The sequence below is a fragment of the Anthonomus grandis genome, chromosome 22 (genome assembly GCF_022605725.1).
Source record: "Anthonomus grandis grandis chromosome 22, icAntGran1.3, whole genome shotgun sequence".
NCBI classification, from domain to species: Eukaryota; Metazoa; Arthropoda; class Insecta; order Coleoptera; family Curculionidae; genus Anthonomus; species Anthonomus grandis.
Genome location: NC_065567.1, coordinates 16849942 through 16874044, shown reverse-complemented (window position 1 = coordinate 16874044; position 24103 = coordinate 16849942). Strand labels below are relative to the sequence as shown.

General features: G+C 30.3%; 3 protein-coding genes across 3 annotated transcripts; 1 reads left to right on the top strand and 2 right to left on the bottom strand.

The window, feature by feature from the left end:
* Positions 1 to 389: 389 nt before the first annotated feature.
* On the bottom strand, positions 390 to 12248 carry LOC126748799 (venom protease-like). The gene is made up of 8 exons (XM_050458264.1): positions 11961 to 12248; positions 1918 to 2141; positions 1737 to 1857; positions 1298 to 1430; positions 1081 to 1244; positions 925 to 1026; positions 713 to 871; positions 390 to 658 (listed from the first exon to the last, which is right to left on the bottom strand). Exons 1-8 carry the CDS (start codon positions 12040 to 12042, stop codon positions 498 to 500), a joined length of 1146 nt encoding a protein of 381 aa, XP_050314221.1. The 5' UTR covers positions 12043 to 12248; the 3' UTR covers positions 390 to 497.
* Positions 2714 to 10686, bottom strand: LOC126748800 (venom protease-like). The gene is made up of 8 exons (XM_050458265.1): positions 10463 to 10686; positions 5099 to 5316; positions 4909 to 5017; positions 4724 to 4856; positions 4502 to 4665; positions 3222 to 3323; positions 3004 to 3162; positions 2714 to 2947 (listed from the first exon to the last, which is right to left on the bottom strand). The coding sequence occupies exons 1-8, from the start codon at positions 10524 to 10526 to the stop codon at positions 2790 to 2792; spliced, it is 1107 nt and encodes a 368-aa protein (XP_050314222.1). The 5' UTR covers positions 10527 to 10686; the 3' UTR covers positions 2714 to 2789.
* Positions 12249 to 14887: 2639 nt separating the features above from the next.
* LOC126749035 (scaffold attachment factor B2-like) lies at positions 14888 to 24032 on the top strand. The gene is made up of 15 exons (XM_050458644.1): positions 14888 to 15152; positions 16665 to 16749; positions 17101 to 17492; positions 17780 to 17819; positions 19902 to 19965; positions 21244 to 21493; positions 21748 to 21981; positions 22054 to 22125; positions 22190 to 22382; positions 22467 to 22683; positions 22736 to 22797; positions 22846 to 22963; positions 23025 to 23083; positions 23145 to 23262; positions 23791 to 24032. The coding sequence occupies exons 1-15, from the start codon at positions 15030 to 15032 to the stop codon at positions 23933 to 23935; spliced, it is 2172 nt and encodes a 723-aa protein (XP_050314601.1). The 5' UTR covers positions 14888 to 15029; the 3' UTR covers positions 23936 to 24032.
* The last annotated feature ends 71 nt before the right edge of the window (positions 24033 to 24103 follow it).

Sequence of the window (24103 nt, the reverse complement as noted above, 5' to 3'; positions counted from 1 at the left end):
GATTTGTCAATGCGTCGTACTTTAGAAGAACTGAACCGTTGGGGATTCACTGAATTAATAAAATAAAAGTCACAATAGTATATAATACTACAATAATATATCACAATAGTTGCAAAATTCGCCAAAAGCCACCCAATTTTAAAGTGGAAGACGTGTTTTAGGCTATGAACGGAAAACAGGTCAGATACGTGGTTTTTGTGTCAGTGTGTTAAATAGTTCATCTAGTTCATTCTCAGGGATTTTTCGCATCAATGGCTGCTCTCTTAGTTTCATTTGACACCAAATTAAACTTACCTGCAAACTAAATTAAAATGTAGGACAGAACAGTTCCAACTCGAAAATATTCTTAGACTTTTTACCTAAATTTCTTTTAAAATAAAAGAGCGACATTTACAAAAAAATGAATATATTTTTGCACATAGCTATCAAACTATGATACGATATGAAAAGTCTTAAAAATACTGATGTTTTCTGGAAAGATAAAAGCAATAGAATTTTTAATCTAAATTATTAGCTATCCAGTCAAGGAATGCCGTTACTCTTGTGTATACTCCGGGATATCCTGGTTCCGCACATTTATGGCCATAAGAAACAACTGCAACCTGGTAGAATGTAAGATATTTCTGTTTAGGTGTGGTTTTACCAAACATCAAAGGACCTAAAATTGTTAAATTTTATATTGGTCTGAAATTATTAAATCTTATATAATTACCTCCAGAATCACCAGAACAAGCATCTTTTTGGTATTTTAAGTCGCCAACGCACATAATGCGGTCGTCAATATCGGCCTGTGACGCGTAAGCTTTTGAACAAAGATCAGTAGGGAGTTCTTTAATAGAAGCTATTAGTGGTATATCACTGGAAGGCCCCTCTAAAAAAACATTGATAGTTAGCATTTTAAATTAATCTGATTATATCACTTACGGAATTGGACTTTACCCCATCCAATTACATACAAATAGTAATTAATAAGTGATTTTGTCCTCAATTCTGACTCCCATGGTAAACATATTGGCAAAACTCTGGCTGAAATGTATTAACACTTCATAAAAAATTTTATGCTGAAATAATAAAACTTACGAAAGCCTTCAACGTTTCGCTTTAAAGTCAGTATAGCAATGTCATTTGAGGCTCTTGCCTTGCTGTATCCTTCATGTTTCTTTATATTTGCTATGTTCACATCTATTGGGGATGCGCCATCATTATCCGAATATAAGTTAAATTCTCCTAATCGTACTATATATCTGGAATTTTGTTCCTTAACTGGGATAATCGAGGAAACTATATAAAAACTTACAAGTCATTTCTTAAGCAATGTGCAGCTGTCAGAACATGCCGGTAGGTTATCAATGTTCCTCCGCACAACCATTTTGGTACGGATGGGTTATCTTTGTTTTGATAGCCCAGGGCAGCCAGCCAAGGGAAGTCCCCTAGGAAAGTAAAATATTTACCAAAGATAAATAATAGAAAACTATCATATTTCTATATGTAAGGTTGGTACATTTAAAAGAAAGCCTGCAAGTTTGGTAAATGTAAACTCAGAATTCAGCAAAAAGTGTTAAAGATCTGACAAAGTATGTCCCATTAACTATACAAATCGACGGATGATGTGAATCGACGATGACCTCGGGAATATTTGTTAATTTGAGTCGTACCGTAATGTATGATAAATATTCTAGACTACTACTTTTCTATATTTAAATTTTCTTTGGCTTATAAGAACTAAAAAAAGTTACCTAATTTTGTTGGTACCCCTCCAACAACTCTAGGCAGAGAGACATTCGTTACTCCACATTGGGGAGCCACCAAAAATTTTCTTCTGTATAATTCTTCTCTGTCTCCACCATTAGTTTGAGGCTAAAATGAGAACAATATTAAAGCCCTTATTTAGTTATGTGAGATCTAATTTCTACTTACTGTAGTTTCATCTGGAACTGGGGAAAATCCTCTCTGTTGTTGATTGCTTGGACAGCAAACATAATACCTGTTATTGGCAAAACCGCATGCCAAACTCTTTACAAAATTTCTAGTTTCTTGCGTAATACCTGGCCTAGAAAGCTCCCGGCTTATCACCTCGCAATCGTAAATGCTGATACATTCACCTCTTATGCCATTTACATCGCATGGTAGGCCTTCTTGCACTGTAAAAAGTGTTTATACTTTAAGTTTAATGTTTATTTTGTTAATTAATTTCACCAAAATAATTTTTAGATTTGAGCGTTTTAAGATTAAGAAAATATATTATGAGAGCTTAGATTAAATGTTTTGTAGAATAGGAAAAAAAAATTTACCGAAACACCAAGGTTTTCAATTTCCTCGCATTTAATTAATTAATTACCTGTTCCAAAAATTCATTAAAAGAATTTTCAGAAGAGCAAAAGATTTTTACGTTATGTACATATAACATTACGAAAATGCAATGCAAGGGATGATAAATTACGATAATTTGTAAAAAAAAATTAAGCAGTTTTTAATTGTTAAACGTACTAATTGTTTCGAATATGTAATGAATTTTTCGTGATCTATTCATGAAAATTTATGAACAAATTCGAAAATAAAATAATATAATATTATAATATTGGTTAATTGGGAAAAAATTTAATTAGCCAAGTAATAGAAAAAGATGTAAAAATATTGACATTTTCAAAAAGTCGTAATAAAACCAAAAAAAAAATCGCGAAACCAAGTTCAAGAAAAAGTCAAATACAAAAACTAGTAATTAAAAATAATTTATTTCCTTTAGCTCTCCTGACAATACAAGTAAATAATATTTAATGCATAATCCATCTTTAGTCTATATTTGTCACTATCCAATCAAGGAATTTTGTAACTCTGGTATACACTCCGGGATATCCTACTTCAGCGCATTTATGACCATAAGAGACCACTGCAACTTGGTATAAAACATGACTCTGATCTGGTAAATTTTTGCTGTACATCAAAGGTCCTAAAATTTATTTGCCTGTACAGAGATGAATGTTAAATGTTTAAATCAACAATTACCTCCAGAATCTCCAGAGCAGGCATCTTTTTTGTACTGAATATCTCCAACGCACATGATACGATCATCAATATCGGCCACCGAGGAGTAAACCCTTGAACAGTAATCAATAGGTAATTCTTTTAAAGAAGCTATTAGAGGAATTTCACTTGACGGGCCACCTAAAAGGTATATCGACTAAGTATTATAAGCATATTTTATAATATTGGATATTATTTACGGAATTGTACTTGTCCCCATCCTATAATATACAAAGTATCGGCCAAGAAGGATTTTGTTCTAATTTCCGGTTCCCAGGGTAAGCAGATTGGCCTAATTTGATCTGAAACATATAACCATAAATATCATTTTAAAAAATAGCACAACGAGAAACATGCACAATTTTAAAATTTGCCTTCTTAAAAATTAAATCATAATTTTTTACAAGTCATTTAACTTTTCAACTCTCTTTTTCGTATAAGAAGAGTAAGGAGCTTCCAAAGTCAAATTTTCTAATTACTAAATTAACTAAACTTTCCCCCTCTCTTCACTTATATGCTCAAATAGGCTAACTGGTCTGCGTCTAACTATTCTGGCTACTTATTCTGTCTATCGATCTTGCTCCTATCATACTGAAGTACTAAGAGTATCGTTTGCTTTTTTGCTCTACCCGTCATCATATGTGTAATTGCTCCAGGGGGAAATCTGAGCTTCTTGAGATCTTTCTATCTCCACTTTTTTAACCAGTTTATTTAAATATAGAATTAACGTGTATACAAATGTAATTAACACCCAAACCATAATTAGCTTACAGAACTGACTTATTTCTAGAAGCTTGTGCTGAATGAGTTTTGATGCTGCTTCTAAGCAGTAATGATTATATATAAGCAGTAAGACTGGATCATATCTTATTAAAATACTCAGAAAGGTTCTATCCCTAAGTAACCAACAGACGTTGAAAGATTATATACTATGTATAATTCCTAATCTCATTTGAACATAATCTTTTTTAATTTGTTAAAATGCCCGACAGAGAGTATGGGTCTGATTTCACTCGTAACTTACAATTTGGCTTTTGTTCCCTTGCTGAAATTTCTTGTACTATGGAAATTTCTATAGTTCTTGAATGAAGTAGATTCTTACCTTTGTTTGTCGAAGTTTTTTAGAAATCTGTTCTGCATCACTTTAATTTTTTTTTGTTTTGCTGAGTAGATTCCCTAAATTTTTTCTTTTCTCATTTAAGAGTGCTTAATTAGCAAATATCTACCCTTCAGATCATATGATCTTTTCTTTGATTCCTTTTTTACAATATTATGAGCTGGGTGGCTTGAAATATTGCCCATTTTTGATAAATATATAGACATGTTATAAAATTCCTACTAATCCATCATCAAATTGGCATACTTATGAACAAAAATAGGCTCTTTTCCCCAAAAAGTTCTGGTTTTATTTTTAAATTTAGTGTTTTACGCATTTATCGAAGCTTAAATGTTTTTTTCAGGCTTCCCATTTAATACTTACGGTAACCTTCAATATTCCTTTCCAACGTAAGTAAGGCGATATCATTAGAAGCTCTAGACTTATTGTAACCTTCATATATTGTCATTTTTGCTATACGCAAGTCTAATGGTTGTGCACCATCATTATCACTATATAGATTATATTCTCCTGCACGCACTACATACCTACAATCATTTTACGAGTAAGCGCAATGCAAGACAATAAGCCAGACAAATTACTTACAAATCATTTCGTATACAATGAGCAGCAGTCAATACGTGCTTATAGGTAATCAAAGATCCTCCACAAAGCCATCTGGGTATTGATGGGTTTTGCTTGTTTTGATAACCCAAGGCAACAAGCCATGGAAAATCTCCTAAAAATTTGTTCTTCGATTAACTTAAGCTTCAGATTTTAAATGGATTTACCTGGCTTTGTTGGCACTCCTCCAACTACTCTAGGCAAGCTTACATTTGCTAGTCCGCATTGAGGAGCAACCAAAAATTTTTGTCTGTATAATTCTTCATTTGTCGCAGCCTGTAAGCATAAATGTAGCATTGAATTTACATAATATTAACTAATTGAAAAATGTTTTTATTTGCCTAATATTTGACTTACGCTAAGAGTTTGCTGAGGATTAGAAGCTGATGAAATTCTCTGTGGACAACAAACGTAGTAGTTATTATTCGCAAAGCCACATGATAAGCTTTTCAAAAAGTTTTTGGTTTCTTGTGTTAGTTGCGGCTTAAGTAGTTCCTGTTTTACTGCTTCGCAATCCTGGATGCTAACACATTGGCTCTTTACATTATTAACTTGGCATGGTAGCCCCTCTAGAACTATAAATAAAATTAATTTCACCATTTTAAATGTAAACAGAGAATAGATATTTAATTTTTTGCAGTATTTCAAACTAGCCACTAAGATCGTTTTTTTTTCACATATCGTATTAAATCTGACGATTATTCATATTGTATATGTGATCCGTGACTGTGAACTTGAACTATTTTATAAAAAGACGTCAGAATGAAGATTAACATTAGTATGCTTTTTTCTGTACAGACCTTTTAGTACCATCAGTTTTTTACTTCGGTAAATTAAAGGTCATAAAAACTAAGTATTCAATGGCTTCTTTATTTGTTAGGTGTATTAGTCGGAACTTGACCCCAATATACCTCTTATGGTAATAGCTGAACTTGAAAAATCTGAACATTCTTTTACCTATGATTGTTTATTCGGAAATCCCAGATTTTCTTATTCATGGCATGTTTCAAAAAAAATCATGTAAATTATAAGACACCAAGGCCGTGTGGCGATAATTAATTTTAATTAGGAACATAAAGTGATCAGCTTTTAGTTTCAGATATTTATTTGCTTTGAGTAATGATTTTTTGGCGGTTTGTAATTTGTTTTGGACAATCAATATTAGATTTTTCACTGCGGCCACAACAAAGATTTTTGCGATGTATTTTGACACTTATTCTAATGAATTATCATTGTTTAAAATCGAGAAATAATTGATATGGCTAATTACGTTCTCGCTGAACATCTATGGTTCGATTTGATTTAGTATTAATTTTTATTTATTTTTCAGTCAAATAGGCAATATGAAAATTTTCTATATAAAAGAAATGAAAGTGATAATCCTAATAATGTTCTTAAATTGCTACGTATGCGGGAAGGGTATATAAATTTTTATTAAATTTTTTGAAAAAATTACATATAACATTTTTAGAATATATAGAAAATAAAACTGCCAATAGCTGAAACAAAATTGAAAATGACTCCAAAAAATCTGGAACATATAAGAAATTCCTTTAAAACCTCGAATGATGTGTACAAGTTAGGATATCTTGTAGTAGCAGTTGGTTCTCTTTTTAATTTAAGAATTATTTGGAATTTAAAAATGTAAAAATACAAACTTGATGATAAAAATTAAATTGCTTCTATAAATGTCTTAATACAATTTCAAAAAGCTCAGTAGCATTCTGAAGGAAGCTTCCTATTAATATAATAATTTAGTATCAAGCCTAGGTAATTTATAATTGGGATTCCCCAGAAACCATACAATCATTGTCATTTTGATTAATTGATATCAGCTACTTACATTTTAATAATCCTTTCATAATTATTTTTAATAAGGCAGGAATCCTCCCAGGTGCATCTAAGAAGGCTATTTAAATGCAAAACACATTTGAAAGCATTACAACCTACGTTGTGTAAATAATATATTGGATATGACTACTTCATTATTAATGCAATAAAAATCATACGTAAGCAAAATATTTAAAACTAAAATGTATGAAAATAATTGACTGTATCAGATAGAACTATTTGAAAAATAATGTTAAAATCAATAAGGATTTAAAGTAAAAAACGTATCAACTTTGAAACAACCGTTTTTAAGACACTTTTATCTTTAAAATGGTCAAATTTAGTTTTTTCTTTTTTCTTTAAACCAGTGGTAGTATTTTCTTTTTTTTGTATAATTATTCAGGCAAACAAATGCGTTACCAAGAACCAAACGTATATAATTTCTGCATTCGCAGAAAATCAGTATTTCCCCGTGCAGATTTAAATTGCATAGCAGCCTTTCATGAAACATATTAAAAAATAAAGTGACGTGATTATTATTAAGTAATATATGGATTTTACTAAATTGATTGTACGTAAAATAAAGTCTTTTTATTTGTAAGCATATATATTTTAAAAATAAATACATTTAGAAGTGTGTCATTCTGATTAAAACTGTTTTGGTTTATTATCAGACATATACGTTGTTTTTGAAAACTACAGGCTATCATAATTTCTTTTCAAAAGAGGTTAAGTTGACCTAGTTTCGTGAATATTTATAAATTATCTTTACTACTGGTTAGTTACCGTAATAATCAGATTTTTTTTCTGGGTAATCATGTCTTTTGGTGACGATAAAAGCGTTATTGATTTTAAAAATATTTCTTTAAAGCCATTTACGCTCATGTCGTTATAAACCTTGGCCTTTTCAAAATATTTAAAATTTTAAGTATAAAACTAAAAGAAAAATAACTTTAATGCATCATCTTTATAATTGAACAAGCCAGTTTACGTCGAAGGCCAACATCCTAAGTATCATATAAAAAATAAGACATCAAGGAATGAACTACATTGTTTAATTCATCTGAAGAATTATTAAAAAAATTACTTTTCCTATCCTTTTTCAGTATTATTTTGTATTAGTTTCTTAGTTATTTAGTATTTATTATTGGTATTTTGTTTGTTAACTTCGAACGCAATAATTGTATAGAAGGCACGCGGGATTCCTGCTGTGAGTGTAAATCTCGGTGTTTATTGCTGAATTGGTTTACAAAGTATTTAGTCATTTAAGGTTTACGTTCTTTTTCTCAAACACGGTGACAATTAGAAAACTTTCATATAAATATTTTTATCTTTAAAAGCACAAATTGAATATTGAAAAAAAATATTGTATTTTATTTTGGTACAAATCTTATATAGGTTGGAGAAGAACTAGCATATTTAAATCATGAGGTAAGCAACATCTTGGACTCTATGCACCTAACACCTAAATTTTAAAAAGTATCACTTTTTGAATCGTATTCATTTGGAATTTTTTTTTTAATTTGATACAGGGTCAAAAGAAGCACAATTTAAATTAAATACGCTACATTAAATGATGGAAACATTTTTAATGTTAAATGCTATGCTAAGTTATTTGATGCTCAAATTGCATTCCTTTTTAGGTACAAGAAATATGTTTTGCTCCAAATACTTTAACCATAGTGGGTCAGGTCTTAGTTGTCTTAAATAAACATACGTATTTCAGTTTATTGAATTGTATTTCAAAGATTTTATAAACGGCTAATTTAACGTTTAAAGTTTTATTCTTTTTTATTAATCCGATATCAGATATGGTGTACAGTTTAGATGAATGAATTCAATAGTTTCAAATAGTTTTTATTTATGAGTCTGAAAACCGTTGCGCCTTTAGCACAGCTATTGTATTTAATGCGAGAAATTCTGGAAATGTAAGTCACATTTACGTAACACAACTAAAATTTGAATTTAAAAAAAAACTTTTCTTTTACATGCTCTTAATAAACATAAATGTAGGTATTGATGTGGCGAAAACCCACATTTTTTTAGGGACACATACAGTATCCAGAAAAAACAAAGCAATATGGGTGATACTATTATTGGGTCTCTACTTATTATTGGTAACCTTGATAGTGAAACATACTTGGGAATGTTCGGAACCATGCATTCTTTTGTGGTTGAATAAATAAAAAAATCAGTTAGAGACTAATGGAAATAGGAATCTAAACGGAGATCTAATATATTTTCAACAAGATGGAACGTCCACTATGTTCTTCCTGTGAAACAATTTTTAAACGTTACATATTTAAATCAGTGGATTCGAAGAAGAGGTCCAATAGAATGACTGCCAAGCTCACCAGATCTAACATTCCTCGATTTTTTCTCTGACAAAAACACAACCAGATTCTATTGATGATCTTCGGCAACGAATTATAAGAAAATGTGCTTCTATTCCTAGAACAGTATTTCAAAATGTATGAAATAACCTTTTTTTTCCTGGATGATTACTACTTAAAGAGAGCTTTAATTTGAGGTAGTGCCATTTAAGATTTAGGGGTTGCTCTGCACCCCTTAACTTAAATATGGTAGTTCTTCCCCCTGCTTATAAAACATATTTGTACCAAATTTGGTTTCTCTAACATTTTGATTTGGGCGATATTCGCATGAAAAATCAATGAAAGTTTCAAATTGACTCCCTGTGTATGGGTATAGCTAATAGCTAATATATTTAAAGAATGACATTAGATTTAAGCTTTTTATTGCAAAAAAAGCCTTTTTTACAATAAATGCTATTTGACTGAATTCCTTTACATATTTAAATATTTTTGAGTAAATTCTACAGGCTGTTATAGAAATTAAAGAATCACCAGTGGGTTTTAGGATACTGAAAGATGCGAAATGAAAGGCCCTAAAAAAGAAGTTATATTACCAGCATTTCCCAATTGTTTTAAAAATAATTATCGTCTTGCATTTAAACAGAAAGAATTTTTTATTTATGTTCCAAGGATGTATTCAATATATATATGTTTTTCAGTGGAATATCATAATAATAAGATTCATAAAATATTCTATTGACGTGCTTGAAATGTAATATATTCCATAGGTATAACCCTTTGTTAGGCTGAGTAAGGTTCTGGTAGGCTATGAATTAATAACTTTTATCCTAAGAAGAAAAATTACAAAAAGTCGCCCTTAATTCAACTCAATCCAACTTAATAATAGATATATGTAGCTTCATTAAAAAAAACATTTTGCGCCATTTGGATAATATAATTTCATATATTCCTAATTATGTTTTTAAATGTCCTTCTAGAAACTCTACTGAAATTTATTTATTTTATTCTTTTCATATTCCTAGAACCTCTATATCATATTTTGAGAATCGTTAACCTAAGCATGTCTAATACCACCAATATTTCGAAAAAATATTGAGTGACCGGTAGAATTTATATATTTTAACGTTTTCTTTCAGTAAATATGCTTTTGGGAGCCTATAATTTTTGTTATAACGTTAAACGAAACAAAAACACAAACAGTATCACAATATTACTGTGAACTGTGGATGATTTTTTTTCCATTCTATCATTTGTATTTTCCATAAATCAAATTTAGTTTCTGGCTAAGTTAAAAAAAAACTCAAAAGTTAAGCACTGCAAAAATGTTATATTGTTGTGTACAATCCCCAAATTTTTAAAAAATCAAAGATTTCCGAATGCCTTATTTAATATTATATTTGGATAAAGCTAATTAATATTAGTTAACAATTACATAAGGCAGTATTTAAGTACGCAAAAAACATACATAATGTCTGTAAAAATCATATAATTTAAACCATGATTTCATCATGAACTGTCAAATAAATAAACTTGTACACTAATAAACTTAGGTACTTACCTTGTCCGTTTACATACAAACTTAAAAAAACAGCAACCACGAGGCACAAAAAAAGAACATTCATCTTTTAAGCACTGGTTAACGCAAATACTTCAAAATATAAAATCCTGTAAAATTTATTAATATCCTTGTTTATGCCGTACGGCACCACCGTAGATGCAGATGCTTGCAGAATGCGAAATGATATGTTTTTCGATAACAATAAAATTTATTTATTATCGAAGTCTTGCAAAGATTTCCGAATAAATCTACGTCGTACAGCCGTGACCAAAATTAAAATTGTACAACTTTAAGATAGCTTCTTTCGTAATGCTACATCTACAGGGTGGCTACTATTTTCAAGAAAAATTAACAATGTAGAAAAGAGAAGCAAAGAGTGGTTACATTTTCAAAATAGGAGATACGAAAAAATCTTTCATTCTAGAAGAACTGAGAAAAAAAAAATTTCCCTTTTAGTAACTAAATTTGAATCTCAAACTAACATATCCGAAATTATTTTACTAAAATGGTAATTTTCCTAGGTTATTGATTAAATTACAAAAACATTATAAAAGCATATAATGAAATAACTGTCTCGCCATTTTATTTCTTCTCACTTGGTGAGTGTTATTTATCTGATTTACCTTATACTGTGATATTATGTATTTTTTCCATATCTCCATCACAAAGAAAAGACTGCAAAGAGTAACAAATCACTTATATTTTTTTGCGCTTTAAGCTATTTCAATTTTTTACCCCACATATTTAAAAGAACAACGTATATCTAGAAGTAATATGCATAATTTAAATGTTCATTGTACATCTACTTTTTACTATGCCTATCTACTATGCCTATATATATAAATATATATGTATAAATATATACATATATGTATAAATTCAGTAAAACTGTATAAGTAAAATTATTTACCTACGAAATTGAAGTGATTTTCGAGAGCTAATAACCTTTTTAATTTCTAATCGAATTTAATATAACTTTTCATAGATACAATATTTATTTCACAATTTATTTCTCTATTCTTTCTTCATGTTTTCTCAATTATAATTATTAATAAATTTTATGGTCTCTTGGGACATAATTTATGGCATTTATATTTCTTTTGTATGAATTTTGCTCAAATAAATATTCTTGCGTTGGAGCCTTTTAGGAAATATATAAAATGAATTGTGCTGAGCAGGCACAATCTCTCAGTACAATGGATATAAGAAAAATCAGCAACTTTTAAAAAAAACGTAAGGTATTTGACTTTGTGTTATGTCAATTCAACCAGTTTTACTTAAAACGCAATTGTAAAAAGCTCAGAAAAATTTAAAAAAACACTCTTTATTAAATATGCTTGCGTTTTAAATATATATTTAATTTTGCTGGCAGATCGTTTTGTTGTAATCCCTAATAACAATTATGAATATAAGAGGAAAAGTGTAGGTGGCAAAAGAGTTTTTCAACAATAAACTCATTTCATTGAAAAGGGTTGTACCTTAAAGATTTTGTACTCACCTTGTCCCGTCGCTTCAAAATTAACAAACACAGAAACAACCTCAAACAAAATTGTTAAAGAACATGAAACGTGAACCTCCATTGTCAAAGTTAAAGCACCATCCAGTACCGGTAAATTTTTTTTATTTATATTTATTTAAAACCGGATCCGAACCGCCGCAGAAGGTGCAGGATGTTAAATTATCTCGGTTCTCGCTAACTATGAAAATGTCGGTACGGAATACCGCTTATTGCAGATATATATTTTATATAAAAATTGGATTTTGTGCGGCTGTGACGTATCATGGTCAAGCAAGAAGGACGTCTGGTATGCTTTAAGTAAAAAAATAATACACTGAGAAAAAATTTACTGAAACTAGGTCGAAATAGTTGACTGTATGTATAATAGCAGGATTTTTCGATGAAAACACGCAAATGTGGGTTAGTTGCTTCAATACAAGATAACGCCTGGCCTAATACTGTAACTTTTTTTACAGTTTCTTTAAGGCGTCATATTAATATTCTCCAATGGCTTACGCGCTCACCCGATGTTCCGCCCATCAAACGTTAAGGATTTAATGGGCAGAACAGTGGGAATGCTTCCTATCCTTCCATTGAACTTATCTCCAATAAACTAACAATAGCTGCGGGAAGCTCTACAGTTTGCATTACATACTTCAAAATTCTTTATAAACGATATTCCATAAACGTCCTAAGAATGTTCCATGAATACCTATTAAACGAATATTTAAAAGTGTTGAATTTGTATGACGTTAGTTTATTTACATACTTGGGTAACTTCATATTTATTTATAGGCTATTTTTTATTTTCATATTTTGCCAAAACGTAAAAGTGTAACGTGACAAAAGTCACCAAGCACTATGATTGGAAACACACCTGTGGAATATTTTATCCTTAATTTATTTTCATTTTAATATGTTGCAAAAAGTAATTTAGATGAATTAAAGTAGAAATAGAAAGTTTAAAATTAAACAATATAGTTTATAAGTATTTTGTTATTGTTTATTAAAAATTGTATCACATATTAACAGATTAAAGCAAATGATTTACTGAATATGCTGCAAATAGCCGACACGTATTTCTGTTTATTGACGTCTTCAACAAACCAACCAGGAAACAAATAGAAATATTTATCACGAATAGGAGCGAATAACAAATTTATATGCTTCACTATAATAGTTTCGATTAATGATACGTAACATCCTTAAAATCCTTTAGTCATTGCTAATCTTTCAATTAATCAAATACTAACATCCTATATACGCAAAATCGGGATAACCAATCAGGTGCTTGTACTACATGGAATGTAATCGTCGATACCACCGTACTAAATATACTACAAATATACTGTTATGTAATATATTTAGTATAGTCAGCAACGTCATTCTTCAGAAGTCCAGTTGAACTGTTCCCACAGAAACCATCGAATCAGCGTATTAAAATACATAGATTACCGAATCTATAAATGTATTTAAGCTCTATAAAAATAGTAACGTCTAAAGTATATATTTTCTTAGTGGCTTCTTTAAGAAAATATATTTTTTTAAAAGAGGTTGCGGTCATGAAACTTATTTGACACAGTCATTAACAACGGTAAAAAAACGCATTTTTGAAAAATTTGAAATAGTTTAAAATGTAATAGTCGTGTTGATGCGTTTTTCTCAGTGTAAGTAAACTATCCAACTTAAGTTGAAAAGTGAGTGACTCTTAGAAAATTCCTCTTAGTGAGAAATTGGTTTTTTCGGTAATTTGATATGTTTCTTTAATTCTTTTAGTATAATAAGGTTAGTTAGTTATTTAATGTGGTAAATCGTATATTTTTACCAATGTCTTGTTGCAAATAGAAACTGTTTATTTATCACTTTCTTAAGTAATAAAGAAGTTTTAAGAAAATTTGGACGAATGCAGCCCAAATATTTCTCAAAAAATAACGACTAGAAAGTGTAATATTTTATTTTAAAATTAAAAAACCTACACTTGGCATTTACAATTTACCTATGGTTATAACTATTTCCGAATTTTTATCGTGGCAAACGAAACACCATATTGTTGGATATGTATTTTGCTTAAAAATCTTAAAATATGTACATACGGCAGATTTTAAGTATTAAGGTCTACCTTTTGGAGAAAAACAGAAAAATTTGAATATCTCAAAAACTCGTCTATTGATTCATGCATAGCAGGGTTCAATTTAATTTTTACTCTCTTCCCTATAGCATCTCCAAAGGAATGTATCGAATTACCAGTAACCCTGTATAGTTGGAATATTTAGATATCATTGAAATATCCAATCCATGCATATCAGCGAAGGCTATTTTAAAATAGCTATTCTTATGGAGTTTTTATGGAGTTGCAATTTTGCAAACCTTTTCTGTAAATTAAATACCATCCTGGCCATTTTCACCAAGTTCTTGCCTTTCCACATTTCTTCCAAAGTATATAGAAGATAGTATATAGAGAGAAGCAAATATTGCGAAATTTTGCGAAATAATCGAAACTTGCATCAATTTCAATGTTAACCAAATAAAAAAACCGCAAAGGAAATTAAAGGACTGTAATATTTGTAACCATTGTAAGTGAGGAATTCTATTACGTTGAGTCCATTACTATTATCTTGGTTCGTCTGTTATTAGCTTATATAGCTAACTAATAAGTTTAATACTCCACTCCCTTCCCTACTAAGCCATTTGAGTGCTTTCTTGACCCTCAGCTCCATGCGTTTAGCGGCATCCGAATAGCGGAAAACTGTAAAACGAATAACTAAATATCTTAAGATTTGGCGCCCTCTATAAGCATTAGCGCGCTATAGATTTTTCTAATTCGGCAAAGGTTCGACTCCTCTAGTTTACACTCCTTAGTTCCCTTCCTATATCTTAATGACAAACATCACTTGCATTTGACATTCGTTTGACAGACGAGTGAGTTGTCGTTGGTTCAATTGACATACCAACCAATATTTAGGGGTGACTGAAAGCTTCAAAGCTTGTATTGTTTGAGGTCAATCTGTTGTTTTGTGGTTTTTCTCCATAATTTGTTTTTCAAGATTATTTGAAAACGACCCAATCAACATGGGAGATTCAGAAAAAAAGAAGCTTTCCGAGCTTCGCGTAAAAGATCTTCGTCTAGAACTGGGATTAAGAGGACTGGACAAAACAGGCACCAAACTAGTTCTAATGAAACGATTGGAAGAGGTATAATTAGTTACTAATCCCCTGTTAATAGTGTTTTTTGCTTTTTTCACTCTGAATCTATATTCATTTCTTATATGTTGCCCTACAATTGAGTTCCGTTGGTTAGGTTTAGAGTCAAGTCTAGTAGTTATATATTGAATTGTTTTTGTATTTAATAATGCTCACATCTGGCCCAGCTGTGAAACTCTGGAATCTATTATTTGTTTCACTGTTGGAAATCTTGATTGTAGTTATCATTGGGTAAGCTGGTTTTTGTATTAAAAAATTATAATAGCTTGCTTGAGTTCTGCAAGCTGTTAACATTTCAGAGATAACAGAAATGTGTGAAAGTACAGACTTTAATAATATATATGGACAAAGTAACAAATATATTTTATACAATCCCCTTTCTGAGACAGAAGTATATGATGCACTCAAGGGGTTAAGTTTTGGACCTGCAAAATGCCATGGGCATTTTGCTCCATGCCTGGGCTAAAAGAAAAAAAAAATTAATCTTTTAACAAGTTGAAAATAACTTATATATATCAAAAGCCATAAAAAAATGCTTGTGGCACCAGATGGTCTTAGCATCTTATACTATTATGTTCTAACAGGTAATTTTCCTAATTTCTATGAACTTTGCCTTTTTTTTTAAGTTTAACATTTATCCATTAATTGCCGATAATAGGTATAAGAAGTTGTTGATTGGAACAGTGACATCCTCTCCTATAAAGACAGGAAAACAGCCAAGGACTGTTTTTCCAATTTCTCTTTATAACTGCATTTTTAAATGTAGATTCTAGCTTAAAAAGTAGTTACACACTTTGATTCATTACATAGGAATTATAATAAATGCATCAATGTTGTATAATCAAAAATCTTAATAGCCTAAAAGTAATTTGGGCTCTCATCTTTTTGCTATATTTATGAATGTTTTACCTAAATGTGTCAAGTTTGCAAGTCAAGTATGCAAACAGTTTTTTTATATGCTGATGATGATGCCATTTCTAGAAATATTGTCACTGCAAGATTCGCAAAAGTGACAGTCTAACTTTTGGAGCAACAACACTCCAACATGAAGATCTTAAAGATCTGGACTGGACAACATGCAAGCCTTTATTAAAAGGACAGGCCGACACAGTGAAGACAGCACATTGGGAGTGGAGGCCTAGGGATGGGTGATTCTGGGGTTGGCAAAAAGGGACTGTTCAGGCCTACTTGCCGACCCAACCCTAGCTCCCCTACCCTTTCTACTACTACTCATGAAGCATTATTGAAAGAATATATATATTAGGTGTCCAGAGTAAATCCTGATAAAATTTGCTGCTTTTTCTTGGAATATGGCCAAAATTATTTGGGAAATGAAATAATTAATTATTTATTATTAATTTTATTGATCCCATATTATATTAAATATTTCAATATGAGCCAATGATACAGATTTTACTTTTGTCCCTTAAGTATGGTTCCTGGGTTGAATATTTTTCAATGATTGAAACCTTTCCAAAAACATAATTAGGTCCAATTTTTCAGGCACTAGAAGAAGAGGGCAAAGATCCAAAAACTTACATTTTTGGGGAGGAAGAACAAGAAGAACTAGAAGATTTAGTTCAACCAGGTAACTTTATTGGTTATGTATATGTCCAATTGGTTAATATATGTAACATTGATATTATTGTTATAGAGATAAAATGATGAGATAAATAATAAAGTTATAAAATATAAATAATTTTATTACAAATTATTTTCGGAAAAACTAATAACTCTAATGTAGTATAACACAAATTATCCAACAAAGATGAATTCTAATATTCAGATTCTGAGAAATTCACAGAATTCTTTGGAAAATGTCCTATATTCATTAAACAATCAAGTAATATGTTCTGGTTCTTTTGAATGTTCCAATTTTTTTTTTTTTTGAAACATTTTATCATTGTTATTTTTGTATACTCCTACTATGTCTCCACAGATGATAAAAAAGATGATGGTGAAAATCTGCATAAAGGTGAAAACTTGGATGAACTAACTTTAGAGGATGAAGAGAAGCTTCTTGCTGATGAGAATGAAGAAAATGAGTATTCATTAAAACATGAAGAAAAGGAGGAGCATGAAGACCAGGATATAGAAGGCAGAAATGAAAATGAAGAAGAAAATGATGAATCTGCACAGGATGATCTTGAAGTGCCAGAGGAAAATGTAGAGCAAGATGCTGAGATAAAAGAATGTTCTGTAGGAAAATCGGAAGTAAATAAAGTTCTTGACAATGCTTCGGAAGAGCAGCAAATTTCGACAGATAAGACAGAGGAGAAGACAAAAGAGAAATGTTCTGAGGTCCATTTAATTGATAAACCTAATATAAAGGTAAATGCTGGTTAATGCCTGTTTTAAAAAATAGTTTTTATTAAAAAAGTTTTTATGCAATGATTTTACAAATTTAAATTATAAAGTCCTTTACAAATGTTAATATCATTTATACCAGTTTTTTCTTCAAATCAATTATATATCTAAAATACCTTGGAAAGGCTATTATGGAAGTGTTTGATAGTATTTCATTTTAATATTTGGCTTGTAAGGAAATTTACTTTGTAGCATCACTCACTGTGACATCCTATTTATTGTTATAATTACATATAATGTGTTTTTTTCAGGAACCCACAACAAAAAGGGATGAGGACAGTAAACCCAAAGGTAAGTTATCAAATATTTATAGGGCAAAAAATTAACCCAGCTTCATAGAATAAATATTGCTTCCAGAGAATAATTTGTTTATATTAATTTTCGAGAGAGTGATTATACACAAATTATATTCAAGGTAATAAATAACTTTTACATCTATGTAAAGTACTTTAAAGATTATCTATTATGAACTTCTAACAGTCATATACCTATTAAAGGGGAAAACAGTGTATTTGATGTGTTGTTAATATTAAAAAATGTGCATGTGGTTCCCCAGCAATTTAGTCATTATGTATGCTTTTTTTTAACCAATATTTTTATGTTTAAGTCTTTTTACGGTTTTATTGATTTGTTTATATTGAAATTCTGACCTGCTTCTAAGTAAGCTCAGTCATAAAAACACTTTTTAGAAACAACTTTTTTACTGCTTTTGCTTGTTATGAGAGTACTATTGCCCACCCTTTGCGTATTTTCCTAATCTGTTATATACGATTTTTTTAGCTAAGAAGTAGTTCTATTAAGACGAAAGAAGTTTTTACTGCATTAATAACAAACTCATGCAGTCTCCTTCAGTTATTAGTGCAATATTTCCTTAAAACTAATTGCGTATTTACCATGATATAACAACCCATAATCAATCCATGATATAACAACCCATAATCCTATAATACTGATATAGCCAAGAATAATTTTGCAAAATAGAAATCAAAATCACAAAGGAAGATTAACTTTATAGTAAGACTGAGTGATTATTATAGAACGGATTCCAAAGGATTTAGCATTTTCAAGTTTTAAATGATAATATTTTAACTATGGTGGCCATTAATAGTTACTTCGACAGAGTCAGCAGTGGAAATTTCCTTTCCAGTAATCTGACTGGTGCTAATATAAATATAGTAATAAAAGGTAAATCAAGAACAAGACTCGGAATTTCTTCAATAAATTTTACCACATCCTCTGATAATGGTGCCCATGGCGAGTAAAATACAATTTCGAAAAAAGAACTTCAGATGCTGTCTACCTATGATCGATAGAACCTAAAATCCTGCTGGAGACTGGAAAATTTGTATATATGCTAAGAAAAATGTTAATGTTTTGGTGAAGAAATTAATTAGTAGCTTAATATTATCAACAGTGACTAGTTGACCGTGGATGGTAATATGCAATTAGTTTCTGTAATAATAATTTATATTATATAAAGTTATCCGTTACTAAATTATTCCAACTTATTCCGTTACTAATTAGTCAGACAAAATAATGAAATATCCTATACTCAGAGGTTCTGATAGGGTTAACCATCTTTTTTTTTTATTGTGTTTAATTAATTTTGTATTATATTTATTAAATTTTTATGTCATTAACACAGTCATTTCACAGCAGAAGAAATTGGGGAGTACATATTAAAATGCATAGGAGGTATATTATTTTGTTTTAGTTCAATGAGGGTTAACATTTGAAATATATATTTAAAAAGACTTGAAGAAAGTAGATTTTTCCATTGTCAAATAATTTTGTGCAGATATATATATATATATATTATTAGAGGCGGTAGATCTTCAAAAAATGTTGGAATAGTTCGGATACAGTTTATGAGGTTATTCCATAGACCTTACATGTTTAATTTTAATTCAAATGGATCCTCTTTGCTCCATTTGAATTAAAATTTTGTTAATTTTCTTTACAAAAGAAAAACAGGATTGACAATATTTTTAATGTGTTTAAATTTATTTCAAATACTTTTTTCATATCCAATTACAGTGTTTTATTTTAATGGCATATTGCTATATGAATGGAATGCTCCTTTTTTATTTTGTCTCTTATTTCTTTAATCAATATTGCAATTTAAGTGTGATAATATAAGGTTAATAATTGGTTCTTAACAAAAACCCTAAGTAAGTTAAAATTATACAGATTTTTTTAAGCCCATAATACTTTCAAACAACAATATACTAGAAGGAAATATGAGTTTTTTTTGGTTCTCACAAAAAAAATTAGCTCTCGTTGCATTTTTTAAATTTCCGATATATCTTTGGGTTTACTATTGATAGAATTTTCTATTTTATCTGTCATACATAACATTATTGATTTCTGTAGATAACCAAGAGGATGAAGAGGAGAACAAAGAGAAGGCTAAGGACAACAAGAACGTTCAGAAGAGGTTGGTTGATATTGAGACTTAATATTTTTGGTATCGGTATTTTAAAACAATTAAAAAAAGTACAGCTGCATTGGTGCACCTTTTCTTGTCTAGCACTTGATATATAAGCGCGATGATTTCAGTACAATAGCAAACGAAACAGTGCGAAACATTGCTTGATAGCACCAAATTATACATACGTTCGTATTCGCTGTTTATGTGTTTATTGTTTGGTATTGTTATTAAAACTAGCCCTATGATATCATACTTCAGCAAATGAAACAATACCAAACATCGATTCCCCGTAAATTGAAGTGAATAATATCATTGCCACTTTTTCTTGACTAAGTTTACTAATCCGCTTTGCTGGAGCGGTAAGTATGAAATAATATGAACAGTGAAACGATTTAAAACATCATATATGGGTAAGGAAGGTACAAAATATTTCTAACGGTGATTTGTTAATTATTGTGCATAAAATTATAACTAAATCTTCGCTGTTCCAACATCCACGTCAATAAAAAAAGAAATATTAGTATCCTAACAAAATCTATATATTGCTCAAAAATTCGATTGGCTGAGAAAGCAATGTCTTTTGTTCATCTGGACTTGAATAAATTTACCAATATTCCAAAAATATGTGATACCTAAATATTTTAATAAGCAGACTTAATAATGCATTTATTGAATTTCTCATTTAATAAAAGGTTGTAAGTGAGAAACAAGCATACATGATAGAGAAATGATTATTTACTTTTATAAGCATTCACAGCTATTTGAGGATCTTAACAAGATTTTCTTTTGCTATTTAGAATCAATGAAAATAATCCAATGAGAAATGATTTAATGAATTTTTATCTTTCATCATGCTGCGATCTATAGGTATCCTGTTTAAAATAGAAAAGCGACCGTGTTAGTGTTGATTTGTCGATTATAACAAGTAACTTTAACAGTTTTGAAACTTGATTAATTTGAAAGTGGAAAAAGCTGAGAAAACAGTTTGGGGGTTGGAGTAGCCCCAAACAGCCTATTTTAAATATTGAAAATTAACATTACAATTTGGTATTTCTGATATAACATTTAAATTTTCTTGAGTGCCTTTGACAGGGGGCAATAGAAGGAATTGGTTTGATGAAAGAGAAGAAAATGAACGCAAATATGTTTTCGTATGATAAGATAGATATTTACTTCATATTTCAAAGTAAAGAAAAATGTATGCCGAAAAAATAGCTTTATGTATGCTCATTTCTTTTCCATGTTATATTTTTCAAACGACAACTTACCTTTCGCTTCCATTAGGAAAGAACAATCGGGAAACCCCACTGTCATCTGGATATCCAACATTTCAAGAACAACAAGAGCGAGTGAACTTAAGGCAGCTCTCCACAAGTGTGGTAAGGTTGTCGGCGCTAAAGTCGTCTTAAATGCAAAATACCCCGGATCTAATTGTTTTGGACATGTCACCATGGCAACAACTGAAGCAGTTCAAGTAGCCATAGAAACATTAAATAATACTGAGCTGAATGGGAGGATAATACAGGTTCATAAGGTATGCTTTTTAAAACATTAAATCAAAAAATGTATATTCATATTCATATTTCAAATGTCATAAATTCTAACTTTTAAGGCCAGCGGAAAAAGTTACTCTTATTATCAACCCTAGAAATTTTTTTGCTGAATATATTTATACATATATTAAAAATCCTTTGTACTGTATATTTATCGATTTTACACTTTTTTATGTATAACGCAAATAAATGATTGTTTCCATATATTCACGTCCATTCTACATCATAAATGTAGTTCGATGAAGTGCGGCTTGATCAGCAGCGGAAAGTAAGTGGAAATAAACTGGAAAAGAAAGATCCGCAGAGCTCAGTAAAGGCCACCGAAAAAAAGGAAAAGGTTTCGACCAAACCGGATGATAAAAATAAGGATACGGTGGGAAAGCCTTCACAGCATCAAAAATTCAAAAGTCGAGAAGATTCGAAGTTTTCGCGAGAACATCAGTCACATTTTGGATTCAAAAATAGGAATGTGAGTAGTAAAACATTATTCTTATCTATTGTCTTATAAAAATGATTATTTTTGAATTGACTTTCTTTTCAGTATCCACCGCCAAGAAATAATCCTCATTACAGAGATAATCGAAGTGCATTTCTAAATTTTGAAAGAATCAAGGTAAATTATATTTATGGGTTTATTCAAATTGCATTGTAAAAGGTAATTATGTAATGTCTTAAAGGAGGTTCGTAAAGAACAACAGAAAATCAGAGATGATCGCGTTCACCGCGAAACAATTAAAAAACTCGATTCCGAACGTAATAGACAAAAGGAAATTGACGAGCGTGCTCGACGTGAACGCAGGCTCATCGAGAAAGAAAAGGAGGAACTTAAGATTGAAAAGGAAAAACTCGAAAGAGAGAAGCAGAGGCTCAGTGAGTTTTTTTAAAGCGTTTTCGCAAAAATCATACTTTTAAAATGCATGAATAAATGACATGAGAAATAAATCTTTCTTTTAGAAAAACTGGAACAAGAACAAATCCAACGCAATCTTATTCAAAAAGAGACTCAAGCGCTGAAACAAACAATCAATATATTTGAAGAAATTCCTAACAGGAAGCGCCCAAGGTCCCCTCGTAGATATAATGAAGAACCATTACACTTTAAGCCAAGATACAAACATGGATCTGGATCTCCGGACAGGCGACGTCCGAAGTTTGAACCTCCGCACCAAGGGTATAGTTGAAACATTTTTTTTTCTTTTTTAATATTTAAAATATTCTTTTAGAAAAGGCCGTGAATCGAATCCACCACGTGGCAGAGAACCAGAAAGAACTTATCGCTCTGCAGGTAAAGTCAATTAACCGAATTTTACTTTTTTAACTAAAAATTTTTCAGACCGTAAAAACTTTGATTCAAGAAACAAAGATCGTTACCAAGGCGATTTTAGGGCACCTTCGAGGCGGTTTGATCACGGCTCTAGGCGAGAATCATCTCCCAATCGTAAGGAATATAGGTATAATTAACATATTTTTAATATAATAATCTCTTTTGGTAACATATTTCTTTACTTACAGATACTCTGAAAAATCAAATTCTGAAAGAGGAGATTGGAGAAAGAAAGGTGACAATGAGAGTAAGGAAATGCACACATTTTAAAAACCTTGTTAAATATAATTCAATATTTTTTACAATAGTTTATACAAACCGAGATCCAAGAAGTTATAATCAAGTCTATAATAGAGAAGCGAACTCGAACTCCAATAATTCTTGGAGTACTCAAAGCCAAATCCGGTATTCTCCTCCAGGGTCGTGGTAAATAATGATAACATAAATAAATTAATATTGTAGTGTTAGACTCAGCAAAAGTTTGTTTTTAATTATTAGAGATATTGTTAAATTTTATATATTTCCTGTTACATTTTTATATTACTAGTAGGGATTTTTTTTTTAATTACTTAGGAGACATCTAAGGTATATATACAGGCATACTTTTATGTCCATTTAAAAATTAAGTTTAATGGTTTTTATGTTACGCGCAGTTTTCTTTTATTGAACATTATACTGGAATTTTTTTATGTGTGGTAAAAATATTACTAAAATCTATAGTTTATTTCCAATCAATATATATGAATTCAAGATTTTTGTTTGCTTATGATACTAGAATATTACTTTCTAACTAAGCTTGTTTAACTTATAAATTTTAAAAAATGTCTGCTTCTGCAAAAACTGCCGTATCACATTATTAATACAGAAACAATGCACTAATAAAATCATTTTAAATTCGCATGCATCGTCTTTGATGACACAGTATAGTGTGTAAGCAGTTCTATTTTTTTCCAGGGGCTACATGCAACCAGTAGCACAACCAATGGGGTCAATGCAAAATCAAGGATACAACAATCCTAATTCTATGGGTATCCAAATCCCACCAGCTCCATCCATTGGCAGCTACAATAGTTATGGCGGACAGCTACGGCGATATTAAAAATTGTCGAAAATTAGTTCTATAAATTTTTATTTGTAACATCTTTATGTTCGTATATTCCTTTATTGATTTAAAATAAATGTTAATTATTACATTACGTACGAGAAAACTACGTTTTTTTTATAAAACAAACCGTATCAGACATTTGCAACTCCACAAGAAAAGTCA

Bases quoted from the DNA above. Each gene is read 5' to 3' on its own strand.
- LOC126748800 (XM_050458265.1), bottom strand. From the start codon at position 10,526: ATGAATGTTCTTTTTTTGTGCCTCGTGGTTGCTGTTTTTTTAAGTTTG. The intron at 5,317-10,462 runs GTAAGTACCTAA...TTTTATTTATAG, and splicing joins TTTGTATGTAAACGGACAAG to TTCTAGAGGGGCTACCATGC. The intron at 3,163-3,221 runs GTAAATAATATC...TATACCTTTTAG, and splicing joins ATGGGGACAAGTACAATTCC to GTGGCCCGTCAAGTGAAATT.
- LOC126748799 (XM_050458264.1), bottom strand. From the start codon at position 12,042: ATGGAGGTTCACGTTTCATGTTCTTTAACAATTTTGTTTGAGGTTGTT. The intron at 1,027-1,080 runs GTAAGTTTTATT...AATACATTTCAG, and splicing joins GCGAAACGTTGAAGGCTTTC to CCAGAGTTTTGCCAATATGT. The intron at 872-924 runs GTAAGTGATATA...ATGTTTTTTTAG, and splicing joins ATGGGGTAAAGTCCAATTCC to AGGGGCCTTCCAGTGATATA.
- LOC126749035 (XM_050458644.1), top strand. From the start codon at position 15,030: ATGGGAGATTCAGAAAAAAAGAAGCTTTCCGAGCTTCGCGTAAAAGAT. The intron at 21,494-21,747 runs GTATGCTTTTTA...TCATAAATGTAG, and splicing joins GGATAATACAGGTTCATAAG to TTCGATGAAGTGCGGCTTGA. The intron at 21,982-22,053 runs GTGAGTAGTAAA...CTTTCTTTTCAG, and splicing joins TTGGATTCAAAAATAGGAAT to TATCCACCGCCAAGAAATAA.